The sequence below is a fragment of the Peromyscus maniculatus genome, chromosome 7 (genome assembly GCF_049852395.1).
Source record: "Peromyscus maniculatus bairdii isolate BWxNUB_F1_BW_parent chromosome 7, HU_Pman_BW_mat_3.1, whole genome shotgun sequence".
NCBI classification, from domain to species: Eukaryota; Metazoa; Chordata; class Mammalia; order Rodentia; family Cricetidae; genus Peromyscus; species Peromyscus maniculatus.
In genome coordinates this window covers 63,518,021-63,536,893 of record NC_134858.1, presented here as the reverse complement: position 1 = coordinate 63,536,893, position 18,873 = coordinate 63,518,021, and the positions used below count along the sequence as shown (strand labels likewise).

General features: G+C 40.4%; 1 protein-coding gene across 11 annotated transcripts in view; it reads right to left on the bottom strand.

Moving 5' to 3' along the window:
- The window catches only part of Csnk1g1 (casein kinase 1 gamma 1), a 134,046-nt gene that overhangs the window by 7,550 nt on the left and 107,623 nt on the right, over window positions 1-18,873 (bottom strand). For 4 of the 11 annotated variants that reach the window (XR_006074186.2, XR_013052797.1, XM_042281160.2 and 1 more), the window contains one exon: window positions 2,765-3,004. Coding sequence is in view for 7 of the 11 variants with exons in the window: in XM_042281160.2 (XP_042137094.1) it covers window positions 2,939-3,004 (66 nt within the window). In the remaining 4 variants the exon portion in view is untranslated. Of the gene's footprint in view, window positions 1-886; window positions 994-2,764; window positions 3,005-17,791; window positions 18,000-18,873 lie in introns of those variants that run through there. The other 7 variants (XR_013052795.1, XM_042281159.2, XM_076576536.1 and 4 more) reach the window with 4 other exon arrangements.

Below are 18,873 nucleotides of genomic sequence, written 5' to 3'. Positions count from 1 at the left end.
TGCACTAAAATATGTTGCTGATGTTCTTGAAGAGCTTAGAAGAAAGGCCACCCATGTCAGGATTGGCAGTAGTTACTGACTCCCGTCTCTCTAGCTTTCCCTACCTGATGTCTTCTTCAAGTTTAAACCTGGATCTGAGTTTGGGACAGGGAAAAACAGAAAGGAAGTGGTAGAAATGCTGTTTGTACAGCAGAATCAGCATTACCTTCCAGCCCAGAGTCTCAGAGCGTAAACACAGACCATGCAGAAGGCACCAAGGGGCTATGGGAGAGCACAGCAAGACACACACACATGCAGGAGAAGCAGACGAGGAAGTGAGCAACTGCCTTGCTTCCTTGGGAGCAGGGTCACTTCTTTGCTGTCCCAAGATTCTTGTATTTACAATTATCTTGCCTTGTCTGAAAATTACTTAGTTTTTCTGAGTCCAGACAATCTGAAAGTTTGTCTCCCAAACTCTTTTATTCAGAGCCACCAATCCAGAGTGGTTAGGCAAAAATTAGAAATGTGATTCTATACACCAAGGCCCAAGGTTTAACACATTTTTCTCTGTAACCCATAGGGAGCAAGAAGCTCTAGAGGCTCCAAGAAACTCGTGGCTCCTATCTACTGTAGCTTTCACTTTTAGTTCACTATGTCTTTTGTCCAAGGCAGCCTAGAAAAATGTAACTATCTGCCCAGAAACCAATATTAAAGAAGGGTGGCACCAGCCTTAATGCACCATGCAAAAAAATAAAATAAAATGGTCAGAAGAAGGAAGCTGTGGATACAAGCATGAAGATTCCAGTTTGTGATGAGCAGCACACTGAGGAGACAGAATAGAGTTTCCAACCCATGATAAGAAAAACCCTTTAAAAGACAACACAACCCCTCTGAAAGATGAACGTACTTAGCTTCCTCCACTACCTCCACCTCGGCATGAGCGGTGATTGGTGCATTTGAGTGAGCTCCAGTGGGGTCATCAACATTCAGCTCTCCATTGGTTGAGCTAACCACCTGAAACAGAGACAGACTGCAATAAGTACCATGGCTGTATGAAGTTCCTGCCTCCACCAGAGTAGATTAAGAGAGATTAGGTCTCACACTTAGGTACTAACCAGACAGGGTGTGGAATGTGTGTTTACTTGGGTTAAGGGAACACTGTCCTGATTTAGGGAGGGTTCCTAGACCTACATCATGTCAGAACACTTAACTCAATGATATCATACAATGATGACAATTAGCTTCATATTGAGTGCCTACTTTGTGCTTAGCACTCTGCTACACTATAGGTGTGTGTATATATTTAATCCTTAAAAATCCCTTACTTAATATGTCATAATTACTTGTGTGTATTCAAGTGTGCATGTGTGCACGAGGGTCATGTGTATGCATATGCCCATGCAGATCAAAGGTGAACACTGGTGTCATTCTTGAGGAACTTTCCACCTTATTTTGGGAAAGAGTCTCTCACTGGGACATGTAGCTTGCTGATTAGGCCAGGCTGGCTGGCTAGTGAAACCCAGAGATTCCCAAGCCTCTATTTCTCTAGTGCTGGGATTACAAAGGACAGGCTACCACTAGCTGCCTTGAAAAACAAGAGGCAAAACAAAACAAAAACCAAAAACAAAAACCAACAAACAAGCTGGGAGGTAGTGGTGCACACCTTTAATCCCAGCACTCAGAGGCAGAGGCAGGCGGATCTCTGTGAGTTTGAGGCCAGCCTGGTCTCTAGAGCAAGTTCCAGGAACCAAGGCAACACAGAGAAACCCTGACTCCAACCAACCAACCAACCAACCAACCAACCAACCAACCAACCAACCAACCAACCAACCCTAAGTTCTAGGGCTCCAATTCAAGTCCCTGTGGTGCAGTAAATACTTTACCAACTGACCCATCTCCCTGGCTCAATTACTTAAAACAAAACAAAACAAAACAAAACAAATTATACTTATGTGTATGTATGTGTTAAGGGGTCAGTCTCAAGTGCCACAGTGTGTATGCGAGGTTGGAGGATAACTTACAAGAGGTGGCTTTCTCTTTCTACTATGTGTTTCATGGCTGTTGAACTCAGGTCATCAGGCTTGGTGTCAAGTGCATTTACCTACTGTGCCATCTTGCTGTCCCCCGGCCCCAGTTATTTCCCTTTAATGGACAGGAATACTACAAAATGTCTTAACCAAGGGTTAAGTTAGGATCTATAGGCTTTTATGGTTTCCACCTGTGTCTGTCCACACAGTCTTTCATTTTTCAAAAATGTGTATAGTTCTGTATTGAAAAAATAACTGAGCCAGGCGGTGGTGGTGCATGCCTGTAATCCTGCACTCAGGAGACAGAAGCAGGCAGATCTTTGTGAGTACAAGGCTAGCCTGGTCTACAAAGCAAGTTCCAGGACAGCCAGAGCTGTCTTGAAAAACAACCAACCAACCAACCAACCAACCAACCAACCAACCAACCAACACCAACACCAACAGCAAAAAATCCCCACAAACCCTGTATAGCTACTTCTAGAGGTTAACTCATTTGCTCCCTTGACCATGGTGGGTAAATTCTACTACTCTCAGTTAATTATACTACATAATTATATACTTTGAGTAATGATGACTTAAAAAATAAATTCTCAAAAAGAAACCAAGAGTGGGCATCAGAAACCATAAATAATGGCACTTTCCTTGAGAAATTTCTTCATGGCTTTGATCACTGGTTTGAAGTTACTCAAACAAGAGTGCTACACCCTCTCTGTTGAGAAGGAAGACGGTAAAGACAAATTTCCCTTGGAAAAGCAGTCTTATTTCAATGGTCTTTATTTCAGGCTCACTGTCATCCTATGTCTCACTGACGGTCCCCGAACTGTAATTGATGGCTCTCATTCCTGTCATCTGGTTCACGGACCCGTTCAGGCTTGTCTTGCTTGTGCAGCTGCTTCTGCCACCTGGTTTCAGTTCCAGCACATGATTCCTGTTTATGTGGGTGCTGGGGATTGGGAAAAGGGACCCCGCACAAACCACTCTGCTGTTAAAGATCTTGGCTGAAACATGGGGAAGAACCACAAAATAGGATAAATGGTTCAGATAGCTTATGCTATTGGGTAATAACTTCATCTATTTGAGACTATTCTTATAGACTGATGTGAGGAATACATAAGGAGTGGATTGGGGACACCTTGTATATAATACTGGAGGAAGTAGGAAATAGTAAGAACTGCATTATAAAATTAGGCAGTGGGGGCTGGAGAGACGGCTCAGCAGTTAAGAGCACTGGTTGTTCTTCTAGAGAACCCAGGTTCAATTCCCAGCATCCATATGGTAACTCACAGCTGTCTGTAACTCCAGTTCCAGGGAATCCAACACCCTCACACAGACATACATATAAGAAGCAAAACACCAATGCACATAAAATATAAACAAATAAATCCTTAAAAAAAAATAGGCAGCCATGCGTTTGAATTCTAGCTCTACAGCTGTGGGTACCTGGGTAAGACCTTTAATCTTTCTGTACCCCAGTTTCCTGGGGGAAATGGGGAAAGAGTGATGTTTATTCTAATGGGGTTACCATGCAGGTAAGTGACAGTAAGTATTCAGCCCAGAGTCAGGGGATAGAGTAACGGCTCAAAAAATATTCATCTAAGCTGGGCGTGGTGCGTATGTCTTTAATCCCAGCACTCAGGCAGCAGAGGCAGGTGGATCTCCATGAGTTTAAGGCCAACCTGGTCTCCAGAGTAAGTTCTAGGATGGCCACAGCTACACAAAGAAACCATGTCTCAAAGAACAACAACAAAGAACAAAATAAAAAGATTCATCTTACTGATATTCTTATTTTCCTCAAGCTATGGGGTACTTACTAGCAGCTAATTTGCCAAAATTTCCTAAATGATCATAAAAAGGAAAGCAGGAGGAAATGTTTACTACCTTTGGGGCAGACAGAGTGAATGCTACCTACTTGTAATGTATAACCACCATTATTTCTACAAAAGAATACTTACTGGGTTTTTTCTTCTTCCTCCTTTTTTTTTTTTGGAGGGGGGCAGGAAGAACAAGGGTCTCATGCTATAGCTCTGGTCTGGAACCCACAATATAGCCTGGGCTATATAAACTCAATTTACTATATAAATTCATGGCATTGCTTCTGCCTTAGCCTCCACAGAGGTAGGATTATGACAGGTCTAGAGTATCATGTCTGGCCTTATTCTTGTTAATAAGATATGAGTGAGAAAATTACAATAATGATATATGGTTAATGAAAAAAAAAAAAAAAAGAACCCTACTACATTAAGACTTACCTGAGGAAGACTCAAATTTCTGCTAGTGATCACATTTAGTATCTCTGGTTAGTGGATAGCCTAACATTATGCATTAATTATACAACACAATATTTTCCCTTCTCTGCAAACAGGTTTCTTTTGAATCTAATTACAATTTCAAAAATTAGACAAATCCAAGACTTGGACTTTTCAAAAAGGATCATGTTATAAAAACCTTAAAAAAAAATCACTGGTGATTGATAATGATTAAAAGAGATTAAAGTGATAGATGATTAACAGTTAAGAGAGTTTGTTGCTCTTATAAAGGACCTGGGTTCAGTTCCTAGTGCCTACACTGTGGTTCACAATTATGCATAACTCCAGTTTCTAAGGTACCTGATGCCCTCTTCTGACCTCCAAGAGCACCAGGCACATGTGGTGCACTTACATTCATGCAGGGGGGGGAAAAAAAGGTAGGATTAAGAGACTAATGAATTAGGCATGGTGGTGTACACCTAAACTTCCAGGCCTTAGGAGCTAGAAACTGAAGGACCAATATGAGTTGGAGGCTAGCCTAGGTTATACAGTAAGATGTGGGTTAGCCTAGGCTACATAGTAAGACTGTCTCAAAACAACCACAATAAACAAACAAAACAGAGAGAGATTGAAGGACTGAAAGAGATGGGAGAGGCCAAACAACCAATGGGATGCAGGGATCCCGGTTAGATTCTGGACACTATAAAACTTTAAGGACAACTGGAATTTGGGCTGTTAGATATTATGAGATACTAATTTTTTTTTGAAAGGCAATGGAGTTACTGCTTATGTGAAAGAGTGTATTTATTTGTTTTTAGGAAATGTAGGTGGAAGTGTGTGGGGATAAGATACACTGTTTTAACTTTCAAATGGTCTAGAAAGTAAACACATATGCATGCAAACACACAAAATTAAAGTAAATGTGGCAGAATTTTAATACTTTCTTAATGGAGATTAAGGATAGTCCCAACTTTTCTGTAGATTTGAAAGTTTCAAAATAGAAGTTGGGGGAAGTCCAGTATAAAAGGCTGAGAAGGTTAAGGGATTGCAAACCACATCCTGCTGACTTCCTCAGTTCTGCTGTGATTCCTGGGGACATATTTTCTAGCACACCCAACTGTTAACACTGGTGAGTGGCTTATTCTATGAGCACAATGGTTACACATGAAAGTAGTCACCTGAAAAATTTCATTCATTCATTCATTCATTCATTCATTCATTTTTTGCACTACTGGGGAGTAAATCAAAGGCTATGTGTGCTCTAGGAAAGCACTGTAACTGAATCACTAATTCTTAATGAACTACTAAGGACCTAGACAAAATGATATGTAAGGTGTCTTGGCTAAAAGCCAAGTATAGGGGTGCATACCCCTATAATGTCAGCATTCAGGTATCTGAGGCAGGAGGATTGGAAGTGTGAAGCCAGCATGAGCTGCAGAGGAAATTCAAAGTTACCCTAGCATATTTATCTTTCTATCTAGTCAATCCTAATATGAAAGAATTAGCCGGGCGGTGGTGGCGCACGCCTTTAATCCTAGCACTCGAGAGGCAGAGCCAGGTGGATCTCTGTGAGTTCGAGGTCAGCCTGGGCTACCAAGTGAGTCCCAGGAAAGGCGCAAAGCTACACAGAGAAACCCTGTCTCGAAAAACCAAAAAAAAAAAAAAAAAAGAAAAAAAGAAAGAATTACTAGTAAGAGTCACTATGGAGAATTACCTGTGACTCTGGGTCAGAGTAAAGTCTTATACTTTATAATTTCTCCTCCCTGTGAATTGCTACTTGGCCTACAATCAGTGTCCTTAGGCAATCTAAGGAAGAGGCTAGTCTCACTTTATAATCAACAATCTGTATCAGAAAGCATATAATTTCAAACAAATCAGGCACAAAAGGAATGTTACTCCTGTCTCTACCCTTACACTTATCTGTATCTAAAACATGTGTGAAGCACATGATAGCACTCTGGAGGAAGAGACAGGATGACCGAGTTTGAGACTATCATGGGCTACATAGTGAGACCCTGTTTCAGAAAAACAAAACCAAAAAATAAAAGAACCTTAAAGAAAATCTTAGATAACATGTCTGGGTCTTCGCTCCATTGGTAGACCACTTGTATAGCAGGTACAAAGCCCTGGTTTGATTCCTAGCACCACATAAAACCAGGTATGGTAGCACATGCCTGTAATTCCGGCACTCAGTAGACAGAAGAATCTGAAGTTCAAGGTTATCATCTGTTACATAACAAGTTTGAGGCCAGTCTGACCCTGTCTCGAAAAATAAAAATCTGGGGGTTAACAGGTACTGAATCTTTGTATCTACAGCATGAACCTACTTCAAGTTTGCAAGAGTTTATATGACTATACTCCTACCTGGATGTGCAACAGGACAAATACTATTGTGACAGGGCTGGATTCAAACTCCACTGTTGACATTCTCTGTACATGTGTATAGGGCCACTAATGTTCATATTATCTACCATATGTTATATGGCAGTTAACTATGATATCTACTAGAGATCTGAAGCACCATAAAGAACTTCACAGATGTAATGAATTGCCACCCTTTTTCTTTTGTGAGATGGGGTCTTGTTAGGATATTCAGGTTAGCCTCAAGTTCCTGAGCTCAATTGTTCTTCCTGCTTCAACCTCCTGACTACCTAAGATTTTCCAAGACACCTGGCTCAAATTACTATTTTGGGGGGGGGGGTCTGGTAGTTTGAGATAGGTTCTTACTATATAGCTCTGGCTGTCCTGGAACTCACTACGTAGACGAGGCTGGCCTCAAACTCAAAGAGATCTATCTGCCTCTGCCTCTGCCTCTGCCTCCTGAGTGCTGGAACTAAAGGTGTGAGCCACCACAGCTGACTCGAAAAGTGTTTTGTCTTCTTAAATTTAGGCCTTTAAGAAGAGCTGTGGAAGCCGGGCAGTGGTGGCGCACACCTTTAATCCCAGCACTTGGAAGGCAGAGGCAGGCAGATCTCTGTGAATTCGAGGCCAGCCTGGGCTACAGAGTGAGTTCCAGGACAGGCTCCAAAAGCTACACAGAGAAACCCTGTCTCAAAAAACAAAACAAACAAACAAAAACACCTTACATTTTGGGGGTTGGGGATTTAGCTCAATGTTAGAGTGCTTGCCTAGCAAGCACAAAGCCCTGACTTCGATCCTCAGCTCTGAAAAAAAGAAAAAAAGAAAGAAAGAAAAAAAAAAAGGAGCTGTGAAATACAACAAAGATGAAAACCAAAGTGTCTTGCCCATTAAGTTAATTAGAACCAGAATGTCCACACTTTATCAGAACAAATGCTCCTTATCTTGGCAATTTGCAGTCCATCCAAGAGAGATGGTGTTAGAGGTTATCTAGATTAAGCTCAGCATGATTTCACCAAGTGCCTCTGCAGAATGAAAGAATGTAGAAACATGCCAGGCGGTGGTGGCTCATGCCTTTAATCCCAGCACTCGGGAGGCAGAGCCAGGTGGATCTTTGTGAGTTCGAGGCCAGCCTGGTCTACAGAGTGAGATCCAGGAAAGGCGCAAAGCTACACAGAGAAACCCTGTCTCAAAAAACAAAAAACAACAACAAAAAAGAATGCAGACACATATCTAGACATGGTAGTGCACTTCTGTAATCCCAGCATTCAGAAGGCTGAGGCTGGATGACTGCAGTCTGAAGGCTAATGTGGAATACACAGAGAGATCCTGCTTTGAAAAAAAAAAAAAGGGGGGGGGGACCATGCCAGGTATAATAGTCAATGTCTTTATTCCTAACACTTGGGAAGCAGACATAGTGGCTAGGAGAGATGGTGGAACTCTGAGGGAGATCCAGGACGGCCTGGCCTACATAGTGAGTCCCTATCTACAAAAGCAAAACAAAAAAGGAAAACAAGTAACAACAAAATTAAAAACAAAACACAACAAAAAACAAAAAACACAGGGACATCTGCTGTGCTAGAAATATTATTGATTTGCAAAAAAGCATAGTCTTGGCAAGAGTGGCAGCACATGCTTGTAATCGTACCATTCAGGATGTGGAGACAGCATGATAAGTTCACAGGTAGTCTTGGCTTCATAATAAGTTCAAGGTCAGTCAAGACTATGTAAGCCTCTGTCTCAAAAGCCCAAAAGTTTGTCTGGAGAGATAGCTCAGTGGTTAAGAGCACTTGCTGCTCCCCCAATGACCTGATTTCAGTTCCCAGGATCCACCAACATCAAGTAGCTCACAACTGCATTTAACTCTACTTCCATGGCATCTTGTACTCTTTTCTGTCCCTTTCAGGCACCTGAACATGTGGTACATATACACGCAAACAAATTTTAAAAAATGGGCTGGAGAGATGGCTCAGAGGTTAAGAGCACTGACTGCTCTTTCAGAGGTCCTGAGTTCAAATCCCAGCATCCACATGGTGGCTCACAACCATCTGTAATGAGATCTGGTGCCCTCTCCTGTATACATAATAAATATATCTTAAAAAAAAAAAAAAATAATAATAATAATTTTAAAAAAGTTAGTTAAAAACAAAATTATTTGATGTATTAATTTTCAATTATTAATGGTAAATCATTAATTTCACCCAAAGTCTTATTTATTTATTCATGTATTTATTCATTATTTACTGCAGTGTGAGGGACTGAACCCAAAGCTGTGTACATGCTAGATAAGCGGAATACATTGAGCTATACCTCTAGGTCTGTCATTTACTTAAATAGCTTATTTAGATATTATAACAAAATAGCTTATTTAGTGATATTATGACTATCATAGTATCCTAGATTATCATCATTTTGCTGAAATAAATAGCTCCCCAAACTCCTGAATACCAGTTTGGTGAAAGCTGCCCTTCTGTACTGGCAGCTAGGGTCACTCCAGGAGTCTCCTAACTTTTGATTATACTAGCAAGTCTCTTTGCTTCTTTGTTGGGTAGGATCTCTTTTTTTTTCCCCCACTTTTTAAAATTTATTTTTCTATTATCAGCTTGATACAGTATAAATTCTTATCCTAATTGTGAAATGTGTCTTGAGGCTTGCCCAGTAATTGAGTAAAACCAAAACTTATTATAAGCCACAGTCTGATTGTTCTTTGCTTTATATCTAGAATCCACTTATGAGAGAGTATACATACTATGTTTGTCCTTCTGGGTTTGGGTTACCTCACTCAGGATGATTTTTCTAGTTCCATCCATTGCCTGCAAATTTCATGCTGTCATTGTTTTTCTCTGCTGAGTAGTATTCCACTGTGTATACATACCACATTTTCTTAATCCATTCTTCAGTTGACGGGCATCTAGGTTGTTTCCAGGTTCTGGCTATTACAAATAGTGCTGCTATGAACATAGTTGAGCATGTATCTTTGTGGTATGATTGAGTATTCCTTGGGTATATGCCCAAGAATGGTATGGCTGGGTCTTGAGGTAGATCGATTCCCAATTTTCTGAGAAACCGCCATACTGATTTCCACAGTGGTAAAGTTTGCACTCCCACCAACAGTGGAGGACTGTTCCCTTTGCTCCACATTCTCTCCAACATTGACTGTTATTAGTGTTTTTGATCATAGCTATTCTGACAGGTGTAAGGTGGTATCTGAGTCGTTTTGATTTGCATTTCTCTGATGATTAAGGATGTTGAGCATTTCTTTAAATGTCTTTCAGTCCTTTGTGATTCTTTTTTTTTGAGAATTCTGTTTAGCTCTTCAGCCCATTTTTTAATTGGATTGTTCAGTATTTTGATGTCTAGTTTCCTGAGTTCTTTATATACCTTGGAGATCAGTCCTCTGTCAGATGTGGGATTGGGGAAGGTCTTTTCCCATTCTGTAGGCTGTCTTTTTGTCTTACTGACTGTGTCTTTTGTCCTACAAAAGCTTCTCAGTTTCAAGAGGTCCCATTTATTAATTATTGTGCTCAGTGTCTGTGCTGCTGGTGTTATATTTAGGAAGTGATCTCCTGTGCCAATGCATTCAAGAGTACTTCCTACTTTCTCTTCTATTAAGTTTAGTGTAACTGGATTTATGTTGAGGTCTTTGATCCATTTGGACTTGAGTTTTGTGCATGGTGACAGATATGGATCTATTTGTAATCTTTCACATATTGACATCCAGTTATGCCAGCACCATTTGTTGAAGATACTTTCTTTTTTCCATTGTATAGTTTTGGCTTCTTTGTCAAAAATCAGGTGTTCCTATGTGCGTGGATTAATGTCAGGGTCTTCATCGATTCCATTGGTCTGTATTTCGGTTTTTATACCAGTACCAAGCTGTTTTTATTACTATAGCTCTATAGTAGGGCTTGATGTCAGGGATGGTAATTCCTCCAGAGGTTGTTTTATTATACAGGATTCTTGTAGCTATCCTGGGTCTTTTGTTTTTCCATATGAAGTTGAGTATTTTTCTTTCCAAGTTTGTGAAGAATTGTGTTGGGATTCTGATGGGGATTGCATTGAATCTGTAGATTGCTTTTGGTAAGATTGTCATTTTTACTATGTTAATCCTACCTATCCATGAGCATGGGAGATCCTTCCATTTTCTGGTATCTTCTTCAATTTCTTTCTTTAGAGATTTAAAGTTCTTATCAAAAAAGTCCTTCACTTGTTTAGTTAGTGTTATCCCAAGGTATTTTATATTACTTGTGGCTATTGTAAAGGGTGATGTTTCTCTGACTTCTTTCTCAGCCCTTTTATCATTTGTATATAGGAGGGCTACTGATTTTTTTTTAGTTGACCTTGTATCCTGCCACATTACTGAAGGTGTGTTAGGACTGAATGTTCTGTAGATATCTATTAAGTCCATTTGAGTCATAACATCTGTTAGGTCCTTTATTTCTTTGTTAAGTTTCAGTCTGGTAGATCTGTCTTTTGGTGAGAGTGGTGTGTTGAAATCTCCCACTACTAATGTGTGGGGTTTGATGTGCAATTTAAGCTTTAGTAATGTTTCTTTTATGAATGTAGGTGCCTTTGTATTTGGGGCATAAATGTTTAGAATCGAGACTTCATCTTGGTGGATTATTCCTGTGTTAAATATGTAATGTCCATCCTGATCTCTTTCAAGTGATTGTAGCTTGAAGTCTATTTTATTAGATATTAGGATAGCTACACCAGCTTGTTTCTTAGGTCCATTTGATTGATAAGCCTTTTCCCAGCCCTTTACTCTGAGGTACTGTCTGTCTTTGAAGTTAAGGTGTGTTTCTTGTATGCAGCAGAAGGATGGATCCTATTTTCTTATCCATTCTGTTAGTCTGTGTCTTTTTATAGGTGAGTTGAGACCATTGATATTGATGGATATTAATGACAATCGTTAATTCCTATTATTTTTTTGTGGTAGTGTTGCATTTTCCTTCTTTGGTATTTGTTGGTGTGGGATTATCTATTGCCTGAGTTTTCATGGGTGTGTTTAGTTTCTTTAGGTTGGATTTTTCCTTCTAGTGCTTTCTGTAGGGCTGGATTTGTGGATAGGTATTGTTTGAATCTGGTTTTATCGTGGAATATTTTGTTTACTCCATCTATGGTGATTGAGAGTTTTGCTGGGTATAATAGTCTGGGTTGGCATCTGTGGTCTCTTAGTGTCTGCATAACATTTGTCCAGGACCTTCTAGCTTTCATAGTCTCTATTGAGAAGTCTGGTGTTATTCTGATGGGTCTGCCTTTATATGTTACTTGGTCTTTTTCCTTTGCGGCTCTTAATATTTTTTCTTTGTTCTGTATGTTTAGTGTTTTGATTATTATGCAGCAAGGGGACTTTTTTTTTTTTGGATCCAGCCTATTCGGTATTCTGTAAGCTTCTTGGATCTTCATAGTATTTCTTTCTTTAGGTTAGGAAAGTTTTCTTCTATGATTTTGTTGAATATATTTTCTGCACCTTTGAGTTGGTATTCTTCTCCTTCTTCTATCCCTATTATTCTTAGGTTTGGTCTTTTCATGGTATCCCAAATTTTTTGGATGTTTTGTGTCATGACTTTTTTGTCTTTAGTGTTTTCTTTGACTGACATTCTATTGTGTCTTCAGTGTTAGAGAGTCTCTGTTCCATCTCTTGCATTCGGTTGGTTATGCTTGCTTCTGTAGTTCCTGTTCATTTAGTCAGGATTTCTATTTCCAGCATTCCCTCAGTTTGCCTTTTTTTTATTGTCTCAATTTCAATTTTCAAATCTTGAATTGTTTCTTTCATCTGTTTAATTACTTTTTCTTGGCTTTCTTTGATTTCTTCCAATTTGTTGTCTTTTTTTCTTCCATTTCTTTAAGGTTTTTTTTTTAATTTCCTCTTTAATGGAGTTTTTCATTTCCTCTTTAAGGGTCTCTATCATCTTAAAGTCATTTTTAGGACTGATTTCTTCTGCTTCTTCTGTGTTGGTGTGTTCAGGTCTTGCAGATGTAGAATCAATAGCTCTTTATTTTTGCACTGGTGTCTACTCATCTCTTACTCTGCTCCATGTAGGCAGTGTCTGTGTCTGAAGGTGCCTCTCTTATTCTAATTGTTAGTCTTGGTCCACTAGGAGTTCTTGGTTAAATCAGTGCTGTTAGGCTCTGTTTCTTCGGGAGCAGCTTAGTCCAATCAGTGTTAGTGGGTTCTGTTTCAGGGAGCAGTTGTTCCCAGTTGGTGCATGGTGTGCTTATGGTTTCAGTGGTTGTTAGGTTCATAGGGGTTGGTTTTTTTTTTGGTGGGGGAGCAGGGAAAGGTAGCTGTCTGGTCCCTGGGACTCCGATGGGTAGGGCCTAGGGGCTACAGACCTGATCTGCTGGTTTGGAGATGGGGGCTTACCTGTACCCACTCGGTGTAGTGATCTGGTTCGGTGGCTGGGCAGCGCCTTCTTTTGTGTTCTCAGGTCATGTTTTGCTCCTTCGTCAACTCCTCAGCTGATCTTGTTTCCTCAGACTGCAGACTGTAGGATTCTGAATCCTCTCTTGAATGGATCTCAGCTGAGCAGGTTGTTTAGTAGGGTAGTCTCCCCAACGCCTCCAAGTTATTGGGTTTCACAGGACCAGCAACTGGGTCCTGAGTTGGCTTCAGACAGAGTGTTCAGGTCTGTTCTGGTTCCGTCCCACGGAGATGGCTCCTTCCCCGGATGCTGGGATTAAAGGCGTCCTTGTTCCAAGCTCTTAATCTCCTTCTTTAAAATAATTCACTAACTCCTCAGCGGGTAATAGTTTAGTTTCTGGTCTTTATTACGACCACTTCTTGGCTGCAGCTCTGCCTGCCTCTACCCGAAATTTTGTGGATTTAGTTCTCTCCTATTTTAACATGGACAAAACGGCTTGGGTAGGATCTCTTGTTCCCTAGATCCAGTCTATGCTTCCTTCTTGTTTTCACTCATCTTGGTAACATACATCCTGTGTAAATTCATATGCAAAGGTTCATGAAGTATAGAAATTTTAAGTTGGTTAAAAAAAAAAATTAGGGCCCTGGAAATTATTTTAAAGAAGCCCATACTCATTCTTTCAGCAGTCTTACTTTCCTTCTAAGTCCACCTTTTTCTCTTAAAAAATGTTAGTTTATATATTTATTTCAAATGGTGGTGAGGCACATACCTGTCACTGCATACATGTGAAGTCCGAAGATAACCCGAACTCACAGAGATCCACCTGTCTCTACCTCCTGAGTGCTGGGATTAAAGGCACGCACCACCGCCCGGCCTGCTCTGTTTTCTTAAGTTTATATTCAAAACTAATTGAGTTTTAAGATTGTTTTAATTTCTAGGAGCTTTCTTTCTAAACATTATTTACTATTATTTAAAAAAAATAATTTAAATTTATTTTGTGTGCATTGGTGTGAAGGTGTCAGACCCCTGGAATTGAAGTTACAGAAAGTTGTGAGCTGCCAGTGTGGGTGCCAGGAATTGAACCTGGGTCCTCTGGAAGAACAGCCAATGCTCTTAACTGCTGAGCCATCTCTCCAGCCCCTCCACCACTTCTAATATGAGCAGAGAAGCAAGGGTTATCAGGTGACGTCTCCACTCCTCCTTGAGGATTAACAGGTGGTTAGTGATTACTGTGGGAAGGAAGGGACATTTCTGTCAGTGTTGTAGGCACCAGTAAGTTGCCCATGCTCCTGTAAACAACTGGAATTAAACTCATTGGCATGCATTTGTGTACACACACACACACACACACACACACACACACACACACACACACACTAGTTATAAAGAAGGGGTTTGCAGAGTGAGAGAAACAGAGGGTAATGGGTGGTAAATACATTATATAATGTATGAAAATGTCATAGTGAAGCCAATTCTATATAATGTATGCTAATAAAACTTTGGAAGATGATTTACTTTTAATTATATGTTATGTATGTCCAGTATAGGTGTGCCAGTTAATTTTTTGTCAACTTGACACAAGCAAGGGTCATCTGGGAAGAGGGCCTCAATTTAATTGTTGACTGCTGTGGGATGGCCCAGGCTACAGTAGTCAGGTGGTCCTGGGTTGTATAAAAAGCAGGCTAAGTAAGCCAGCAGTACACAATGTTTCTTAATGGTCTCTGCTTTGGTTCTTGCCTCCCTCAGTGACTGCAAGCTGAAAGAAATAAACCCTTTCCTGCCCAAGTTTCAGGTCAGGTGTTTATCAAAGAAAGCCAACTAGGACAATGGGTATGCATATATGAGTGCAGGGAGGACCAAAAGAAGGTGTGAGATGCCCTGGAGTTGGAGTTAGGAGCCTGATGTACTGGGAACTGAATGAGCTTAGGTCTTCTGCAAGAGCAGCATGTGCTTTTCACTACTGAGCCATCTCTCCAAGGCCCTAATAAAAACTGTTGAAAAGAAGAGGGTGTGGGGCTGGAGAGATGGCTCAGCGGTTAAGAACACTGACAGCTCTTCCAGAGGTCTTGAGTTCAATTTCCAGCACCCACATGGTGACTCACAACCATCTGTAATGAACACCATCTGGTGTTCTCTTCTGGCCTGCAGACATATATATATACAAAATAAATATTTTTTTTTTTTTTTAAAGAAGAGGGTGCATATCAATTGACACCATGAGAACAGCTGGTCTTGACAACTCTGGATTATACTTCAGGATGACTTGGGTAGGCCATTTCAGTTGCGGGAGAGTAATGCTATTAGTACCCTCTAATTTTCTTTCTGGCTGGTTATATTTTCCAGAGTATATTCCTTTACTTCTTGCCTGGAATGTCCAGACCTAGCTTTTGGCTTTCTAAAGCAGCCAAACCAGTCAGTAAGGATACTACTCATCTACTCTCCCTGTTAAGCACTGTATCTTACCTCCAAGCATATCTCATATCCTTTAATCTAGAGCCCCACTTTAAAACAAAAACAAACAGCCAAGCAGTGGTGGCACACACCTTTTATCCCAGTACATGAGAGGCAGAGGCAGGAAGATCTCTGTGAGTTCGAGGCCAGCCTGGTCTACAGAGTGAGTTCCAGGACAGCCAGAGCTACACAGAGAAACCCTGTCTCAAAACAAACAAACAAACAAACAAACAAATGCCTTAGCTTCTTTTTTTAATTCGTCTTTTATAGAAGACATGTTAATTTCATTTTGAATATGATATGTAAATATCCTCAACTTTCAGGAAAAAAACTGTGTAACTCCCCAAAGAACTTCTCTGTGGCACTGACTGATACAGAAACTGTTAGCACATTGTTAATTTGGTAATTCTGAAGAGGGAAGCACATCCACTTTTCTACAATGAGAGATCTGTGCACTTTTAGATAATTCATTTTGTGTTGTGTTGCTATTTCACTGCTTTCTCTTTGTTCATTTGTTTTGGTGTGTGTGTTTAATTTTGTTTTTTTTGAGACAAAGTTTCTCTGCGTAGCTCTAGCTTTGCTGGAACTCACTTTGTAGACCAGGTTGGCCTTGAACTCATAGAGATCCACTGGCCTCTGCCTCAAAATGCTAGTCTGGAATTAAAGGAGTGCACCACCACTGCCCAGCTTTTTGTGTGTATGTGTGCTTTCTCTTTAATTTGATGTTATTTTGTCATGTTTTTCTATCAGAAAAATTACACCTTGTTCTTAAACAAAACTACCAATTTTTCCTTTGTATTTCTTCCTTAACAATTTTTTTACATGTACTGGCATTTTGCTTGCATATATGTCTGTGAACCTGATGCCCATGGAAGCAGAAGAGGGTGTTAGAGCCTCTGAAACTGGAGTTACAAATGGCTGTGAGCTTCAATGTGGGTGCTGGGAACCAAACCTGCGTCCTTTGCAAGAGCAAAAAGTGCTCTAAATTGCTGAGCCGCCTCCCCAGCTTTACCACTGTGGTTTTTTATTTTAGTATCAGCCACTCAGCATTTCCAGGTGTGAAGCATCAGAGTTGAACAAGAAATCGACCAGCTGTATGTCACTGACTTATGTCTTCACCCACAATGCCTCAGGTCCTGCCTGATGCTGCCCCTAAAACAAGGTGAGGCCTGTGCTGGAGGGTGGGAGGTGGGGGTAGGAGGATGCAGAATCAGATGGGATGGTCTGACCCCCACTTCCCCTCTCCAAATAAAGATTTAGTCTCTTGGTGAAGAAAGGAGGGAACATACAGGGATCTTTGCTTTCTTAGACTTCCAACCACTCTTTTTTAATATATGCCCTGCTAACACTCCTCCACTTAAAGAAGCCCATTCTTGAGCCTTTTGGGAAATTTTAAGGTGAATAGACTAAGATCCAATTTTCTCCTGCTATTTGAACTGTATTTCAACTTCCAACATTCTCTGCTGCTGTTACTGTTTTCCCACCTTTCTATAGACATATGCCTCTAAACAATTCTTGTTATTCTCTTTGTTTCTATCTATCTTCCTTCCTTCCTTTTTTTTTTTTTTTTTTTTTTTGAGACAAGGACTCTCTATGTAACCTTGGCTGGCTTGAGCACACTATGTAGACCAGGAGCCTTGAACACATAGAGATTCACCTGCCTCTGCCTCTTGAATGCTGGAACTAAAGGCCTGCACCACCACATCAATTTAAAAAGATTTCTTGCCAGGCAGTGGTGGCGCACACCTTTATTCCCAGCACTTGGGAGGCAGAGGCAGGGGGATCTCTGTGAGTTTGAGGCCAGCCTGGTCTACAGAGTGAGATCCAGAAAAGGCGCAAAGCTACCCAGAGAAACCCTGTATAAAAAAAAAAAACAAATGTATGTATGTGTGTGTGTGTATACACACACACACACACACACATAAATGCAGAGAGTTCATTTCTATACCTCAACTAGTGGGTCATCAGTATGAGAAAAATATTCAGTTGAATTTTTTTTCCTGGTTAGGATTTTAAAAGTTACACACAAAAAAAGTGAAGAGACAGAAGATATTCCTGGTACCAAACAGAAAAGAAAACCTCATGCTAGCCCAAATAAAAACAGAAATAAAGTACTGGAAGGATTTGAAGTTTCTGGACTTTATAATTCAGATACTAACACATTTCTACCTTGATGGTATTTTGCAGATCATGAGTAGATCAAGATTGTAGGGTGGGTTAACTCAATACAGAAATCACACAGATGTTTCTAAGTCAATGTCAAAAAGCAGCAATTATCTCAAAAAAAAAAAATGACTTTTACCAAAGTCCACTTAGATAGAAAATCAGCACAGAGATTATCAATTAAACATAAGCAACTCACCCCTGCTGTAAGTGGCCATCTGAAAGGAACCCAAACTGCAAGAGCAAGGCAACATTCTACTAGCCAGGCTGAGAAGGCCAGGGAAGACAGTAGGTACCTGTACTGAACCCCCATGGCGGTCTGCGGCCAAGTGAGACGTCAGGTATGAGGTATTGGTCTGCCGGCTGGGCTGGATTTCCCACTCTCCTCGGCGCTCTGATGATGCAGTCTGCTTAGGCATTAGAAGCATGACACCAAGATATGGAAGGAAAGGTAAAGCAACAGAAAGCAACAACAAAATCCAGTAATTAGTGCTCCTGCAGGGTGTCTGTCTGGAGCTTGACATTAACATTTGCTGCAAAGCACTGAGAAGTAGCACTGTGATTGTATTCATTTCCACTAATGAACCACCACATCAGTCGAAAGAGAACCTGTACTGAACAAAAGTAGAGAGGGAGCCAACCAAAAGTTGGGCATCACCCTTCAGCTTTCACGTTCGTGTAATTTCAGCAGCTAATAAGCAGATCAAATTCAGAAAGTTCAAAGAGTGTTGAGCAAACAGTCATACTCATAATTTCATTGGTTAAATAACTGAGCAGATAAAAGTTTTTACACGAGGAACCGAGACAATGTCATTTCCTTAAATAGGTAGCCTACTATTTATTTTCAAGATTAATGTCCATGACACTTTCTTTTTCTTCTTTCCCTCTTCCTCCTCCTCCATTTCTGAGTCAGGGTCTCACTCTGGTAACCCTCATTAGTATGGAATTCATAGCAATTCTTATACTTCAGCCTACCAATGCTGGGATTACAAGCATAAAACACTGTATCTGACCACAGGACATTTACTAAAGTGAACAGTGGATGAAATATGCTTTCATATTGAAATGAATGAACAAAGTATTTTTTTAAATTTTTTTGATAATTTTACTTATTAAAATTTTTTAGATCTGTTTTATATGTATGAGAGGTTTACCTACATGTATATATGTGTACCGTGTGCCTATGGAGATCAAAGAGGATGCCAGATCCCCCAGAACTGGAGTTACAAATGGTTCTAAGTTACTATGTGGGTGCTGAGAACTGAACCTAGGTCCTCTAAA